The 17,645-nt window shown below is 39.2% G+C and overlaps 1 protein-coding gene across 4 annotated transcripts in view; it reads left to right on the top strand.

The window, feature by feature from the left end:
• Window positions 1–909: 909 nt before the first annotated feature.
• XRCC5 (X-ray repair cross complementing 5) overlaps window positions 910–17,645 on the top strand; it is a gene marked incomplete at its 3' end in the record, with an annotated part of 53,408 nt that continues 36,672 nt past the window's right edge. For 2 of the 4 annotated variants that reach the window (XM_079310484.1, XM_079310483.1), the window contains exons 1-7: window positions 6,161–6,232; window positions 7,252–7,365; window positions 7,925–8,108; window positions 9,764–9,812; window positions 11,277–11,399; window positions 14,105–14,296; window positions 17,214–17,328. In XM_079310484.1, coding sequence (XP_079166610.1) covers window positions 6,215–6,232; window positions 7,252–7,365; window positions 7,925–8,108; window positions 9,764–9,812; window positions 11,277–11,399; window positions 14,105–14,296; window positions 17,214–17,328 — 795 coding nt within the window. In that variant the 5' untranslated portion in view covers window positions 6,161–6,214. Of the gene's footprint in view, window positions 1,504–1,606; window positions 1,722–6,160; window positions 6,233–7,251; window positions 7,366–7,924; window positions 8,109–9,763; window positions 9,813–11,276; window positions 11,400–14,104; window positions 14,297–17,213; window positions 17,329–17,645 lie in introns of those variants that run through there. The other 2 variants (XM_079310486.1, XM_079310485.1) reach the window with 2 other exon arrangements.

The raw sequence follows: 17,645 nt of genomic DNA, 5'->3' as shown, positions 1-17,645 counted from the left end.
ATGCCACGGTAACACACATTCTTCTCAAAAATGCTTTTGGGGTTTTTTTCCCAATAGCATGTGACATAAATGCTGATAAACTAATATGCAGCAACAAAGGCACAATACATTAAAAGATACAAAAGTCTAAGAAAACTCAGTGCCCCTCTAAGCTGCCCCTTGTAGCTGAGTTTTTTGGAACATTTAGCATAATGAGGCACTTTCTATTTTGAAAATGATGATCCATTCACAAACACCCATGAATGCTCAACACTTATGCAGATCTGACTTACCTCAAACTGAACACTAAGAAAATGTGATTCACACAACCAGTGTTTATTAGTGAGAGACTGTTCAAGTGATATGTAAATAAGTTTACAGGCAATCTGCTGAACAAAACCAGAGTTTAATTCTTAAAGTGCCATTTAGTTATTATAATCATATGAATTTACCTTTTCACTGTTCTGTCTCCCAATCTTTGTAACAAATGAGGCAAAAATCTCATGACTCCTTTAGTACACAGCCTTAACTTTTTCCCAATATGTATTGAAATAGACTACTATATTGCCAGACAAAAAGTACCTGGTCCTGTAGTTGAATCTGTATCACAGTGCAGAGAAATACTTGGTTAAAGCTGGAAAAGAAACGTTGATGTCAGATACTCTTGTTATTTTGCAACTTTAATGTTCTCTTGACTTTTTACAGAAAAACAAATAAATAAAGAAAATGAAATTACATTAAATAGACTCCTCCTGACATGAGATTCAGTTGGGATGAAACCTTTAGACCCACAGCATATGCTTCTGCCTTTTGAGCTAATTAAATAATTGACAGCTGTGGAAGACTGTCCATTTACAAAGGTCATCTGCAATCATGCAGCAACACAATTAACATAAGCAGCAAAAAGTGATTAGAGATAAAACAGGAAATGTCAGAGCGTGCTTAAACAGTAGAGATGTTTTCAAATCAGTTGAGCCAGGTGAATTCCATTCAAGGCAAATATAAAACTGGCCAAAGCAAGCTTTAATGATTTCCCTTGGAAATCATGTGTGAGGTTATAAATACAGCATTATCTTTGAAAAGAGATGTGAGAGGACAAAGATGTCAGGGAGTGGGAGGCTCTTTGCGTTCTAGATAGTGGAAAGTAGTATAGCAAATAATTAAACTTTTAGTAGATGCTCAGAACTTAATAAGTAAAAGGAAAATCAGGGGGCTGGGGGTTAAGGACAAATGTTGTTAAATTGTCCTTCTGTCTTCTTTATTTTCTTTTTTATTTTAGTAAAGTTTTGATGCTGTTTTAAATTATGTTCTTTTGTGAGGGCTGGGAAGTGTTGTGTGTTTTGGTGTATGACAAACTAGCTGTAAAAGCAGGTAGAGTGATCTATCTTAAGTTGTGCCTAGTGGTTATTCCCTGGACTGGCCACCTTGGTCTGTGCAGCATCCTTTCATGATCTGGCTGAAGACAAAATAGTCCTTATGAAATCTGGAACTGTCACCAAAATGAGGGGGATGGCAAGCACCATGGCTGAGAAGATCACAGCTAAAAAAATTATAATTGCAATTTCACAGATGGATTGAAAGAGGAAAGAAACTAGGATTCAACTTGTTTGACATATGTGCCGTTCAGTTCTTGGGGAATATAAAACAGCAGGTAGAAGAACTACTGGATGGGCAGCAATTCTGTAGAACAGTACATGCAGGCTACAGAAGAGTGTGATTCTCATGTGTGACTCCACGATAATGTGGAAAAGTTAAAACTACATGGGGGGAAATGGGCTGTAAACATTGTTGGCCTGTAATTTCATGCTTTCTCTCTCTGGCTCTTGATAAGGCCTCTGCTGCTGTATGACAGCCAGTGGAAGGGGTTTTTTCTGCCTGAGAAATGTGTAATCACTGCATAATCTGGAGAAGGGAAAGAGGAAGCTGTAAATCCAGCAGCTGGGGCGGGGGGCAGTGAGGAGGAAAAGCAGCAGTGGCACCCCTGTGTGAGGAGCTGCAAACAGGGAGCCTCTGTCTCTCAGCTCCAGGCAGAAGGATTTGGAGAGCCATTTCTCGTCTGCAGTGCTGTGGGATTAGGGACTCTGGGTGTGCTGCTTTGAAGCAGTTTATCATTTGTGATCCGCCCATTTGCCACTATTCAGGAGCCCCTGAGCTGGAATGTGCCCGGCAGGACACACCCGAGTCAATATGCTCTCCTTACTCATTACCTCTCCTTCCTGTTTTTCTTTTGTGATTTCAGGCAAGGTTGGATGGTGTGGTATAATCTTTCTCATTTTGCTAATTTTCCTACTGCAGTAATGTCTCTGATTCCGAAGAGGCTCATTTCTTTGCATTGCATGTTCTAAACTGAAAATGGACAGAGACTAACATATGAAAACTGTTAAATCCCCCAAAGGATTTTTTAGAAGTTATTTTTCGGTTTATTAAAGGCACAGTTTTTTAAGGTGCCAAATATTTTTGAGTCGTGGACAGAGAACAAGTCCTGTGGAGTTACAGCTGAACCTCAAAGTCAAAAACCAGTTTTGCTTTAGAGAGTGGATCTTTGAGATCTTTTCCCTGCAGGTGTATTCCACAGAAGCAATTAAGCAAACACTGAGGTTAGGCTTGCATCCTTTGGGAAGGGCCATCAGAAATCACTAAAGAGACATAATAAATACTAGTGTTAGTCTGCACCACAGTTTTGACGTGTGCTTTCAAGCAGGTGTTTGGAAAGACCTCCTGGGAGAAGACAGCTGTGCACCTCACAAAGCCCTGTGTAAGAGGATCCTAACAGATGTGCTTCCAAGCTCTGTTTTGTTTTAGGTGCCAATTTCCCATCTACTTTGTCTTCCATTTTGCTGCCAAGCTTGTGCTTGCCTGATTGATGCCATTGATTGTGTTTGCCCTGCTTTGTTTATCTGTAGAAAATTCAGTTCATAATTCCTCAGTTTGCAGTTAGCACCCACTTTTATGTATTGTCCCAGGCAAAGAATGGGTAATGATTGCAAAGTTAATACTATTTTTCTGTAGAAAATTCTGCTTCATGTATCCATTTCAATAAAACTATTGGGCTAGATCCCAGATGACTATGGTATTCATCTTTCCACCAGGCATTTTTCCAAAGTTTTACCCTGTGGGTAAAGAGGGAGAAAAGGCCAAGTCATCTTGCTATTTTACATTGAAGCCATTTATATTTGCTCAGAGATGCCATAAGCAGCTGGGTCTCAGCTATAACTCTCTGGGTAATACATTCCTTCTTGTACAAAAAGAGGGAAGCCATTTTCCTTGCTGCCTTGTAAAGGCATTGAGTGAAGTTAAGCACAAAGCAGACCATTCATTTCTGCTTCCCAAGAGTGTGCTTATTTAATCCAGGCTTGGTTTTGCAGGGGGAATTAACCAGAAAAGGAATGAGGAGAGCAATGAGTGGGAATCTCACTGACATTGAGGTGGAACTCACTTTGGTGTGAATGAGATTACAGCTGATCACCCTGGATCTTGAGTCCTCTGAGAAATCACATATTTATTATTCATACTCAGAGACTGACATTCTATACAATAGAAATTGACAATTAATCACAGACTTTTTTTGCATGCTTTTACAAGCAAAGATCCTCAAACCTTCATCCAGGCTAACAAAGTCCCAGTGCCCCCAGATGGAGTTGATTAGTCAGATCTGATGATTACCAATAAGGGAGCTCTGTTCAGACTTGCAAAGGAAAAAGGAAATGTGGATTAAGGTTTGTTTAAGGAAAATGATTAGCCAGTTTTTCTTTGAATGGCAGAAACAGCTTTGAGAAATCTGGCAGCATGAAGGTGTGAAGTGGAAATGTTTGGGTTTATTGTTTGTGTATTGTGCCAGAGAGCTAAAAGCCCCCATTTATGTCAGACTGATATCTAAAGGATAGGAATATCACAGATGAAGTTTCATGGTTATAGGTGCCTTTAGTTTTACTCAGACTTTGTAAGGCTTTGTAAGGAAATAGGATGCTGGTGCCTGGGCTGGGCATACAAACCTCCTGCAATCAGAGATTCCCACTTCTGGCCCAAATTTGGTTTCCCTGAGTAATGTTTGCAAATACAACTCTAGCTGCAAGAGCTTGGACCAAAGTCTGTGATTCATCTTTCATATCAAATCTAGGATTCAGAGAGAAGGGGTTTATGTAACTTTTCTGTTCTAGCAATCAGGGCTGTGGTTTTACTTTCCAACTCCAGCATAAAAATAAAATGTTCATCGATCATGATGCCTTGCAAAATGCTTTTCTGCTGGTGTGTGGAAAGCTATTGCTGCTGAAATGGATGAGCTCTTGTTTTTCTTTTCTTCCCTCCTGTGTGTGCACAGCTCCTGTCTTCTGCCTAGAATTCAAGCTATGTTGGAAATCAGCTGGAGTGGGGTTTGCCTGGTTGTGAGCTCAAGGGGGGGCTTTAAGATAACATCAGGAATAACAATAATAATAATAATGATAGTAAGCAGCCTGATTTCCTTGGCTGATTAATCTGAAATCTCCTTAGAGACATTCAGGAAGACAATGCAAGATTTTCTCTGGCAGCTGACTGGGGTTTTTTGTCTACAGGTTTCCCCTAAAATGTTTGTCACATTGCCAAGCTGCTCTGTTCCTTTGATATGCAAAGTGCTTTGAAGAGAGAATTCCTCAATTACCCGTATTCCCAATGCATGGCAATGTAGTAAGGAGGGAAAGGGGATTTTTGTCTTCAGACATCACTCAGTATAAAGAGGAAACACTTGTGTTTGTAGGGTAGTCTTCTGGTACAAGATTTTTGAAGTGTTTGTGTGAGATTTACTCTTTTGTAGCTATATTAGTATCACCACTTTGAGCTCTGTTTTGAGAATAATTATAGATAATATGTGGATTTTGAGATATACCTAGAAGTGAAAGACACTTGTAATGATATCCTCAAAGGACAAAGGGAAGGTAATGCAGAATAAGAAGTACTCAATACACGTGATGAAGTATTTGCCATTCTCATTCATCTCTAATGATTTAATAGCCAATGGGCACTAAGATACACCAGATATAAAATCAGTGGGTTCCAGTTTGATCAAACACCCTGCATGTAGTGTTCAGAAATTCTCTCTGTTGTTAATGGTGGGAGAAAGCTAGCGTTGTACCAGGGTTTAATGAAACAATCCTGAGCCACTGGTGATTCACAGGTAGAATGCAACTTTTAGGATGCTTCAGACAGCCAAAATCCCTGTCCTGTGGTGAAGGGGAATGGCTGCTTGCCAGCAGGATGAGTGTCCTGGGAGACTCTGGGGTGCCATGGAGAGGAGGCTGGAGAGCCTTGGAGACAGCCCCTCTGGCTGGAATGGAGTTAATTTTCTTCACAGAAATTGTGGGGATGTGTTTTGGGTTTGTGCTGAACACAGGGTGGATAATATAGAGGTAATTTTGCTATTGCTGAGCAGGGCTTACAGAGCCAAGGCCTTTTCTGCTTTTTGTATGGCCACGTTGGCAAGAGAGCTGGGGGCGACACAGTAGGGACAGGTGAGCCCAGCTCTCCAAAGGGATACTCCAGGCCATATAACATCATAGTATATAAGGGAGGGAGGGAGGGGGGATATTTTAGTGATGGAGTTTGCCTTCCCAAGTCACCATCACCCGTGATGGGGTCCTGCTCTCCTGGAGATGGCCTGCCCTGGGGAAGCAGTGAATTAATGCCTTGGCTTACTTTGCTTGTGTGCATGGCTCTTGCTTTTCTTATTAAACCGTCGTTATATCTCAGCCTGCGAGTTTTGGAGCTTTAACCCGCCGATTGTGTCCCCAGTGCTGCTGGTGGGGCTCAGTGAGCGGCTGTGTGGGGCGGGCTGGCGGCCGGGTTACACCACGGTGCGTGAGGGATGGGGAACCGGGAGGTGTTCTAGGGCAGGGCAGGGCAGAAATGCCCCAGACACTCACTGTGCATCCGCCTGTCCTCAGGGACCCCAGTGCATCCCCCTCGGGCTCGACCTATGGCCAGAATGACAGCCACGCCTGCGAGATGCAGCACTCTGAGGGAGGGCTGGGGGGAGCCCTGAGGAGAAACATGCGGGGGACACCCAGCTCAGCCTCCCCCTCAGCCTGAACCAGCCCCGGCCCAACCGGGGGAGGGAGGCGGGATCGGTGCCGAGACCGCGGGCGGGACCGGGGCTGGGAGCGGCCGCCGCGGAACGCGAGGCGCCGCCGCCGTGTTCCCGGGGGGACGCGGGCGGGAGGCGCAGCGGCGGCGGCCGGAGCGCTGAGCGCGGCGCACCGCGGCCATGGCGCCCGGCGGCAAGGTGAGGCCGGGCCCGCTGCTCCCGTCCCCGGCACCCGTAACTGCTCCCCGGGCAACGCTGTCCAGCTCAGAGGGAATTTGAACACTTGTTTATGTGGGCGGCAAAAAGGATCAGGTTCTTTGCTTTGGAAAAGCAGACTCTGCATCTTGTGTCGTTTGACAGATTTTTGCCCGCATCCTTTTGTCAGCTTAATTTCTTCTGGGATTTGATATATTTTATATTTTAAAACAAGTTAGCTGGCTGCAGTCTAGGTAGTAGCCGACTTTCCTGTGTTCTGGCAAACAGTTTTTTCAGGCAGTGTAATTTAATCTGCTGGCAGCCTGTCAAGCAAGGTTTTGATGGATTGAAGGATTTGATATTTAGGGAACTTGGGTTTAATCCATGAGAATAAATTTGAGCTGGCCTTGGACATGCAGGGCCTCATTTTGCTGAATTCCTCTTGCAACTACATTCATCTGGATAATTAATCAAGGGGACTGTGTGAAAAACTTTAGAGGAACTTAGAGTCAAATGATAATTTGCAACGATTTTATTTAATTCTAGTGTATAAATCAATGAATGGGCAGACTTGGGCAGTGTTTTGTATAGATCAGTCAAAGAAGTGATCAGAAACACAGAAACATGGACTAACTTGAGGGATTTAAGCCCCTAAATTGAAATTGGAATTCATCCTTGCAATTTGTCAGCTAAAATATTTGTTTAATTTCCTCGTGCAGAAAAGCCCTTGGATCCCTAATACATTCATGGGATTGTATAGAAATTGCATGCTCTTTACAGGTTATTGTGTAATATAGGATGTTTTTGTATTTTCCACTGAAATGTCTGGAACATGGTACAGAATTAAATTATTTCCTTTTCAGTGCAGTTATACCAGTTCTGTCTTCCACCATTGTCTCTTATTAACAGTCACTATAAAAGAAATGTAATGTAATTTGATTGCCAGGTTTTGTATGTTCCCTTTTAACCTTTTAAGTACTTCTGCTTGTATTTTATTTTTTATTTTTGCTCCTTCTTTTCAGGTGGCCATAGTGCTGTGCCTGGATGTAGGCCTTACCATGAGCAGCTCTTCCCCTGCTGGAGAGTCTTCACTGGACCAAGCCAAGAAGATTATGACAAAGTTTGTGCAGCGACAGGTCTGTCACTCCAGAAGTGTTACAAAGGGAGAGGAAACAGTAACATCTGTGAAACATTTTCCTCATTTACTAATAATTTAAGTAAATGAGGAATGAGTGAGAATTAGTCTGTTTATGCAGGAGTGACAGTGCTCTTTGTTTCAGCTGTATTTTTTGTGCATGAGATGTGATAGTTGGGTTGGTCACCCTTTTTCTTCAGGGCAGTAAAAGCTTTTATGGAAAAGAAGTATATTTTCTTTGAAAATGTACTCTTTCTGTTGAAAATATTTCAATACTTAATAATTACTACACAGAAGACTCATTTTGAGAACTAAATCAGCCAATTTTATTTATGTTATCCCAGATAGCCTCTTGTCAATTTGTTACCTTAATTATATCTAACTTTGTGAACCCACTTTAAGGTTGCATTTTGGGAGGGTATCACTGAATAAATAAAAAATAGTAAATCCATTGTAATTAATGCTTCAAAAGGAGTTCAGCTTGCTGTAATCTGCCTAACATAGTTGTGTATTAATCTACCTGTGTTTTTATTCCTGTTTTGTGTTCTCTGTTTCTGCAGGTTTTTGCTGAGAGTAAAGATGAAGTTGCTGTAGTTTTGTTTGGCACTAATGGCACTAGCAATGACCTTGCCAGTGGAGACCAATACCAAAACATTACTGTACATAGGTCACTACAGCTGCCAGATTTTGATTTGCTGGAAGACATTCAAGATGTGATTAAACCAGGCTCTGAACAAGCAGACTGTATCCTTTTGCTCTTCAGCTCCTTGAACTGATTCAGCTGTGTAGGAGACAGGAAGTCAGTGTTGTGAAATTGGGCTCAGCCTCCCAAGTTTTAGCTGCTGTCAGATTTGAGCTAATTTGTGGTTGTAAGTTTGTCCAAAAGCAGATTTAGCTGCTTTTTGACATTCTTTTAGGCTAGCAGATGTAGCCTTGGCCTTAAGGAATTGTTGCTTTTATGAAGTGTTCTGTTAATTAAAGAGAACATAGATAATAATATAATTTTAGGCCTTAAATAAGGCATGTATATTTTTAAATAGCATGACAGAACTTGGTTTATGCTTTTTAATAAAAATGTTGTTTATGAAATAAGTCAGCAGAAGTACCAGAAACCAGACTGTCATGGTTTAGGCCCATCTGGCAACTCAGCCCCACAAGCTACTTGCTCATTCCCCCACCAGTTGGATGGGGGGAGAACTGAAATAGTAAAAGGGAGAAAACTCGTGGGTTGAGATAGGTTAAAAAGGAAATTGAAAGCTGTGCACACAATCAGAGCAAAACAAGGAGTTATTCACTGCTTCCCATGGGCAGGCAGGTGTTCAGCCATCTCCAGGAGAGCAGAGTTTCATCAGACTTAACAGTTACCTAGGAATGGCAGCACCAGAACTCTGAATATCCCCCCTTGCTCCTTCTTTCTGGCAGCTTTACATGTTGAGTGTGATGCCACGTGCTGTGGGATATCCCACTGGTCAGTTGGGACCAGCTGTCCCTGCTGTGTTTCCTCCCAGCTTCTTGTGCTCCCCCAGCCTCCTCAGTGGCAGGGTGGTACCAGAACCAGAAAAGACCTTGGCTCTGTGCAGGCACTACTCACCAACAGCTACAACATCCCTATATTGTCATCATTGTTTCCAGCACAATTTCAAGACAGCCCCATGCCAGCTACTGTGAGGAAAACTATCTGTACCCCAGAGAAAGCAGAATAGAGGTTTATCAGATTGATTTATTTATAAAGTATTTCTGACATTGCCAAATATCACTTCGTGGTTTGATTTCCATTCATGTTTGAATGTGTCCTACTCTTAGTTACATATAAAGTGAAAAGTTTTAAAGGGTCATTTATATAGTGTTCCTTTGTGTGTTTCATTTACATACAGTTCAGTTTCCTGTATTGTCTCTCTCTGGCCAGAAGATGATTGTTGTGAGCTCTGTCCAGGCAGTCAGAGTTGTTTCAGAGGTGTTCAGCCAGTCAGCTGGCTCACACATTCCCAGTGGGAACTGTGATGAGATAAAAATGAAGAGATTGTCAGATGCAGTGCTTTGAAGAAAAACTTGCATATTGAAATATTGTTTATGGATTCAGAGTAACAGTCTAAAGGTTGGATTGTCTCTTCATTGGACTTGAGCCTCTCACTGGCAGTTGAGAGGCTGGGATCTGAAACAGCTTTTTTTAGTGTTCCATTGGGTAAGTGGGGCAGAGATGAGATCACAATACAGACATGTTATATAGGAACCTCTTGCACATTAGTTATTTGAAAAGTATTTATCTTAAAAGAATATTTGTTAACTGAAATGCATATTTGTCAGTCTTTGAGAAGGAGTGAAAATGTAAAATTGTTTTATACCAAAACCACTTTTTGTTACTTCATTCATATTCTGAGATTTTTCTTAATTTTGCTTAGTTTTGGATGCTATTATTGTGTGTATGGACTTGCTGCAGAAGCAAACAATGTGAGTATGTAACCTGAAGTCTTATACAGAAGTCTGACTTTGCACTGATGTTTTCTTGTTGGTCTTACATTTCCAAATCCTTGTGAGACATCTGAATATTCCAGACAATTGGAGAGCTTTCTGAGGCAACTGGCAACACTGTAGTAGAGCCATGAGGGTATTAATGCCATTATAGAAGGCACAAAGCCTTCCCTTTTTGTCACATTCCTTGTTCTGTTTCAAAAAGTGTTAATGTGTATGTTAAGATGCCTAGAAAAGGGCTACTGATTTAAAACGTAATGGCACATTTTAGAAAGAAAAAACAAAACTAGAAAGGTGAATTTGTTCAGCCTTGAAATGTAAAGACTGTTGGAGATGAAGTGGCTGTTTGTTAATATGCAAATATTTATGTACATATGCAAATATATGGCTGTATGTAAATAGGCTGTGGGAAATGAAGGTGCAGTAGGGAAAAAAACCACTTGTTAAGCTGAGAAAAAATGTTGACATCAGTGTTACAAAGTTGTCAGTGAATGTGCTTAGGCTGGCAAGGTGTTTCTAACACTTTGAACTAGTGGTGAAGGGAAAGGAAGGTAACTGCACTTCCTCTCAAACCAGAGCTTGAACATGTTTCTAAAAAGGTTATGTGATCTAATTGTGAGTGCAGAAGACTAGACTTGGTGATGCAATTTGGTTTTTTATTAATAAATTCTAATCAGTGTGGAAAGCTGTATCCATTTAAAGGTTAAGACTGAGTTGTGAATGAAACTTACTGTGTTTATAGCATTATAGTCTTGAATAGTTATGGAGCAACAGGTTTTGTTGTAGCCTGTATACACCAGCCCCTTTGATATGGAGTTTGCCTTCATTTGAGAAAATACTGTAGGGTAAAAATTCAAGAAAACCACTCTTATGTTTAATTATCCAGATCAAAACTACCAATTTAACTAAATTTTGTTCTGTCACTACCCAACCTTCCTGAGCTATACTGTTACTACTTCTCAGTATATTAAGGAGTCTTGAAAGTCCATCTTCTCCAATTAATCTACTGAATTAGATTACTAAAATGGAACCCCCACCAGCAAAAGTAATTTAAAATACATTTTCACAAGAACAGACTTACAGCTGCAAAGGAAATGATCAGTGTAATCCATAAATAGCCTAGCATACTTTATTAGCATTTTATTCACATTGGTGAAAATTGGCAGAATTCCATTCATTTAGATGTACTTAGTGATTTATAGTCACAGGACTAGAGTCCTCAATTTTAGGGTAGGAAGGAGAAAATAAACATTTAGGAGAAATAATATCATCTATGATAGAACAACTTCTGCCATGTAGGTTTATTTGTTTTCTTTGATTTTACAAGTACATATTTTGGGTAAAGTAATTACAAATGCATTACTTTTATTATTGTGTAAAGAAATAATTAAAAATGGCCTTACAATATTTTCAATATATGTAAATGTTTTTCTCTATTTTAAGAGGAAAGAAATACGAGAAGAGACACATTGAACTGTTTACAGACCTTAATAGTCCTGTCAGTGAGGATCAGCTGGGAATTATCATTGCTAACTTGAAAAAAACAGGAATTTCACTTCAGTTTTTGTGAGTATGAAAATGGCTGCTGTGTACTATGCCATTTTTTAAATGAAAATTATTCTTTCTTAATAATTATCTTGAAATAGTTGGTGATCTGCTGGTGTGTGGTTTCTTTAGAGGTGTACCAGTAAGTAATATGATTATTGTAAGTACTTCTACCAGTTATACATGCTTTGATTTCCAGTTATGAGCCAAGTCCCCTTGGTTAAATAATGTGCAAATAAATGTTAAGATGATGGCTTCTTCTCCACTTAAGTTTACAGCTTAGATCCAAAGTCTAAAAAGGGAGACAAAAGAAAAATATAAGCAGAGAATGGGAAAAAAAATAAGCCAAAAATTAGCCTCATAAACAATGGTTTTGTCATAGCAACAGCCTAGATCCTTTTAGGTAAGGATGTTACTGGGCAGAAATAATGAGGTAGTGTTGCAGATATTAATAGCTTGATTCTGGTGTCAGTAGAGGAGCAGGTCTGAAGAGAAAGATTATATTCACAATGATGGGCTTGGAAAATGGAAACAATGTCTTGGAACAAAGTGTTAGAATGGGAATCCCTTGATTGTCGTGCTGTAAATGTAGGCATTGATCCAAATAATGAATGGTAGTGTTAAGGCTATTGCATGTGATGGCAACTAGAAGCAAGAGCCTTCTAGAGGAGTTTATTTAAAAGCAAAACTTTGTGGCTGTTTACAAGAAATACTTTCACAGGAGAAAGTTAAAGCCTTAGTTTAACTTCTGACTGTGTACTTTTGCCTAGATCCTGCATCCTGTAAGGAACAATGTTCTGAACTTAATAATGAATTCATTTAAGCCATTTGCCAACCCATCTGGAAGATAAAAGAGAGGTTAGGAAAATGTGACTGAAAATCATGGTCTGATCCTCCACAAAAGAATCTTTGCCTTTGCTTAGGGGAGGCTGGATGCAAAAATGTCAGGTTTTGTCTGCACAGTGAGAGCAGTTATGCTTCCAATGTGACATGCCCTCCTGTCTTATTTGAGCTGTTATAGAGCACTGGAGGCAGTAGAAGTGCAATACCATGAATCTGAGTACCTCTGCCAGTCAGAGTACACCTTTTGGAGCCCTGGTATGCAGCTGCTGCTCCCTTGTCTATGAATCACAAAATAAATGTGGCTGTTACAGCATTGGCTGCAGGTTTGCACCCTGTCTCCCAGCCACAGGAGCAAAGGATTGATTTTTATTTGCACAAGTGTAAAATGCTTGTTTAAAAATAAATTCTTGCTAAATCTTTTGTTATAACCTATGCTTCCATCTCCTGTTCTTAGACTAGGTTGTAACTTGCAGCAGGTAGTTGGTTTTCCTCTGTATTTCCAGGTGCCAAGCACATGCTGAGCACTGTGTAGTGTTGATATTACATCCTTCTCATCACAGTAGTCTCTGGGCATTGAACAGTGAACATAGCCTAACTTATACCTGTCAGAGGTTTGAAGCTTTTTGATGTTGCCATATCAGCTTAAAAATACAGTTTCTATATTTTGTCAGTGGAATCTGCTTTCTAAAAAGATACCAAACACTTTGCTTAAGCTTGATCTTTAATTTTGATGTGATACTGTTGTGCATAGTGTTAACTCTGCTTATTATGTGTTGCTTCATGGATAACTTTAGTGAGGACTAATGAGGTGAAAGTATGGTAGAGATGTGTAGGCTGCTTTTGACAAAACATAATACAATGCTTAAGTTATTTCATTTTGTAGAAATGTGGTGAAAGGTATCATGTGGTTCATTCAGAATTGGATCAGATGAAAGCCCTGAAAAAACTGCAGGTGTTTTCAGAGGCACAGGGTTGAGGATCTTACACATCTTTCTCCTCTGTGTTTTTTATACTTAGTTAACACTCTCCTATATTTTGAAGAGAAGCAAAACCATTTTATCTATAACCCCTGGCTAAATTTTAAAATCTAATTCATGAAGTGCAGGAAAAATGTGTTACCTTCAGTCAGAATTCACCCAGTGTTGTAGGCTATTAAAATCTCAGAGTAACATTTGTTCCAGAAATACCTATTAGCTCCACTGCAGAGAATATCCTGCTTGCTGGCATTTGGAGCAGATACAGTCACAGGCTTGGAACAGCCTTTAACAAGTCATGTAGAGCAGTCCTCTACTTCAGACTGGGTCAGGTGTATGTGTGTCACTGCTGAGCCGTGTTTGGCTAACCTTCCCATAAAGATTTGCAGTGATGGAGACTCTTCTCTCTCCTCAGGCAGTTGGTTTTGGAGATTATGGTTTGAAATGCCTTTATCAGGTTTTTGACTATCTGACCTGACTTCATAATGTGATTGGAGTGCGGGCAGAATAAAAAGAACTGATTGTTTCCTTCCCCTCTGCAACAGCTTTTTATATTTTAAGGCTGTCTTGCCCTCTAATTCCCTTCTCTGTGGGCTTTATTTTGTTCAATCTTTTTAATGGATCTTGCTTTCTAATCAGCATTGACTTGACTGTCTAATCTATTCCTGTACTTGGATGTCTTTATTGATGCACAATAGCCAGAACTGGTGCATCACTCTGGTCAAGACGTTATCAGTGCCAAATAGACTTGAAATACTGCTTAATTTGCTTTGCAAGTCCTATGCCTCTTTATACATCTGTCTGCAGCTAGATAGGAATCATTGATCTTGAGAACATTTTTGTTTTGTTTTGATTGGTTATTTTAATAAGGAAGAAAGCCAAACTAACTGCTGCTTCTTTTGTTCTTAGTCTGCCATTTCCAGTGAGTGTTGATGATGATGGAATTGGAGATACAAATGCCAGTGTACATGCTCATGTGCACAGAGACATTTTTCCAAAAAAGTGTTTAACTGAAGAACAAAAGCAAGGTATTGATGTGGTGAGGAAACTCATGTATACTTTGGATGAAGAAGGAGGACTGGAAGAAATATATACTTTCAGGTAAATTTGGTTAATCCTGGTTATTGTACTATAGATATACTTTCTGATTTCTTCTCCAAAAGACGAAGTTAAGCAATTAGTTGTGTCACAGTTTCATTGAAGTAATTGAATTTTATGACTTGTTGTACCCTCACTCTGTTTCATACAGCTTTAGAATAAGTAGAAGAGCTTAGAGATTTCAGGGGAAAATTAATTTTCTGTATCTGTATTTAAAAAACCGAAAATCAGTTTTCTTCCAACTTTAGTGCTGGAGGATTTTGGAGAGAACATTTCTGTAAATGTCATTTCAAAAACATGTATTAGACAGAGATGTGGCATAGTGCTGCTTGAACATCTGTATTTAATGGTAGCCTTTGTTCCTTGGTTGCAGACTTCTGTTAGCTCTCTAGTTTGATAAACTCACACGAATTCTTTGAGTAAATGTTTGTTGAATCCTGCTCTTTCACAGTCTACTGTGACAAACAATATACTTTTGTATTTTTAATTTTTCTTGCATTAGGAATGCAAGAATTGAAGGATGATTTTTCACTTCTTGTTTCCCCAATGGAAAAAGAAAAGTTTGTGTATCTCTGAAAAACTGTAGCTAATGATATATCTGAGACTTTTCTACATAGGTGTTGTCTCAGTTGGGAAACAGGCAAAATGCATCTATGTGCCTTATCATAGTCTGATGTTACTGTCTCAGAACAGAACAGTAGTTCTGTTCTACAGTTATGGAAAATGATCTTTTAGACAATGTGGTTTTCAGGAAGCTTAGCAGACCATAGCTGTAATGTTGTTATCAATTAATTTTTAGAAGAGGGTTGTCCCTGTAGGTTTGTATGCTGTAATTCATCAGTTTATTTGTGGGATTTCCTTCCCTCCCTCTGCTCAGCTGGTCAGCTTTGCACCTCAGCAGCCAGAGAAGCTGCTCCTTGAGCATTACTATGCATTAGTGAAGAGACACGTGTCACAGTCTCTGTGATCTGTACTAGTCAACAGAGCAGTCTGAGTCTCTAGAAAAAAAACAGGCTTTGTCACTGCTTCAAAGACTGCACAGAAAAGCAGAATCTTTCCTGGCCTGTTTATCCTTTAGGATAATCCATATGCATGAACTATCATGTGGCTTGGCCTCTTTATACTTTTTTTATCACAGACTCTTGCTACTCTACAAGCTGTCTTTGTGCCATATTTTCAGGGGAAATCCAAAATCTCTGGATAAATAGGCATTTGGCTAGTAGATTAAAGCTTTAGTTGGAAAAGTTGTTTAAGAATATGTGAGGTTTTAGATGCAATTAAGTTGCTTATCAAGTTTTAAGAAGTCAGCTTTGCAAATCTGTCATGATAATTGGCCAACACAGATACACTCTCCATTTTCCTAGATTCATTATTCCTGCTGGTAAAAATATTTCAGCTCTTGTAAAATAAATTAGCCATGCCAGGAAAGTGAGTGAAGAGATTTTGCTGTGTATTTTTAAGTTATGATACTTGACCTATTAGACAGGAGGTACTTCTGCCTCTGGGTTTTGGGGGAAGGGATTGCAGAGGAGAGGAGAAAGGTTGTGCTCATAAAATGCAAGCTGAAATGTACATTTGCAAGGGTTTTATTGACTGGCTCATCTTTGATAACAGGCAGCATTTTTCTTCCATAAATATAACAAATTAAAGGATAGAGATAATAAATTGAGCTTAAATTACATTTTTAGGCATTTGGCACTTACGTATTTGATTTTTGTACTCATCCCTGAAAGTATGTGTTGTAGTACTCCTAATGATGTAGTACCATGTTCTTTTTTACAATCCTGTATTGATGTCTTTATTGCTCGAAAAAAAAAAAAATTCTCTTCCTTTCCCTAAGGAAAAAAACCCAAAACCTAAAAAAGAAATCCAATGTTTATCTCATAATAAAAAACCCAGTGCATTTTTGCCTTTCATTGTGCTTTTAGAAATTAAAAATTCCAACCCTGTTCATACTGGGAAACCTGAAAATAGAATGCCAAGTTGAATTCTGTACTGATCTTTTTAGGAGTTGATCTTGATTTCTGCCAGACAAATGCTTTAATCAAAAGAGTGGTGAATTCATAATGTTTTATCAAAATGTGAAAAAGAAGAGTTCGACTTTGTTTTATCTCTGCTTTATCATGCAATGAAAGGAAAAAAAAATTGAGAACTTTCTCTGTATTGGAATCTTACAGCCAAATAGCCAATACATTTTGTATTACCTGAAAGCAGTTCTGAGGGGCAAGCCTATTTGAATTCACAATGATATATTATAAATTACTGTGAGTTGTTAATTTTGGATTCCATTGCTAAAAGTTGTGCAATTAACACTTTTTAGTATAAACTCATTACAGTTCCTTTTTTTTTGTGGTTTTTTTAACTTGTATATCTGCAGTTTAGGCTAGAAATATTTGAAGTAACTTTTTTCACTCTGACAGAATGCCCTTAAATTAAGGAGTTCACTAGTACTGTATAAAAATAAAGTGTCAAAAGTTAATTTCTGCATAAACAAAATCCTGTTTATTGAAACAGGATTATTTCTTTAGCTTCACTATAAAAAGCTTTTTACCACTAAGCTTGTTCTAATTTGTGTTGTTCAGCTTGCTGCAGTGCCCTAATTGGGTGAGCACAGCTAAATGGAAAATGCTTAAGAAGCAATTGTGGAGTTTTATCACTAGACCTAGCACAGAGCCTTTAAGCCCTTATGTCACACATCATAATGGCTCAAGATGGGGATAATCTACTGTTCCACCTCTTTTTATCATTCTCTTTTCTGACAATGGGTTATGGTAAGATTATTGATACAGTTTATTTGCTTTATGCAATCTGAGCTGAAACAGTTTGGACTCCTGCATTTCCTTAAGGAGAGTGTATTGTCTGTAATACTTTATTCCAGTTCACCAGAGTTCATTGCTGTTTTCCTGATTCCTTCATTTAGAGAGAGCCTGGAACGTCTTTCAATGTTCAAGAAAATGGAAAGAAAGCCTATTCCTTGGCCCTGTCAGCTCACTATTGGTCCTAATTTGTCTATAAGAATTGTGGCCTACAAATCAGTAAGTGTATAAAGTCATACTTTTTAGTGTAATTTGGCAGCAAGTTAGGTGCAACTGCATGTTTTTTTCCCTTAAAGCTAAGAAAATAAAGATAAAATAACATCCAAATAATTATGATAGAGATTTTTGTTTGGTTAGAGGCCAGTACATCCAAAATTGTGGTTCCCACAGCAACTTTAACTTCACCATACATGTAAAGTAACTAAAATTCATAAGGTACAGAAATAGGAGTAATAGCTGTCGGCTCTGGCACTTAATGGTGTTGAAGTTGATGACCCTGATTAAGAATGCTATGATTGAAGATTTACATTCAGCAT

This window comes from Erithacus rubecula (genome assembly GCF_903797595.1).
Source record: "Erithacus rubecula genome assembly, chromosome: 8".
Classification (NCBI taxonomy): domain Eukaryota; kingdom Metazoa; phylum Chordata; class Aves; order Passeriformes; family Muscicapidae; genus Erithacus; species Erithacus rubecula.
The sequence above is the reverse complement of the archived record's forward strand: the minus strand, read 5'-3'. Positions and strand labels throughout refer to the sequence as shown.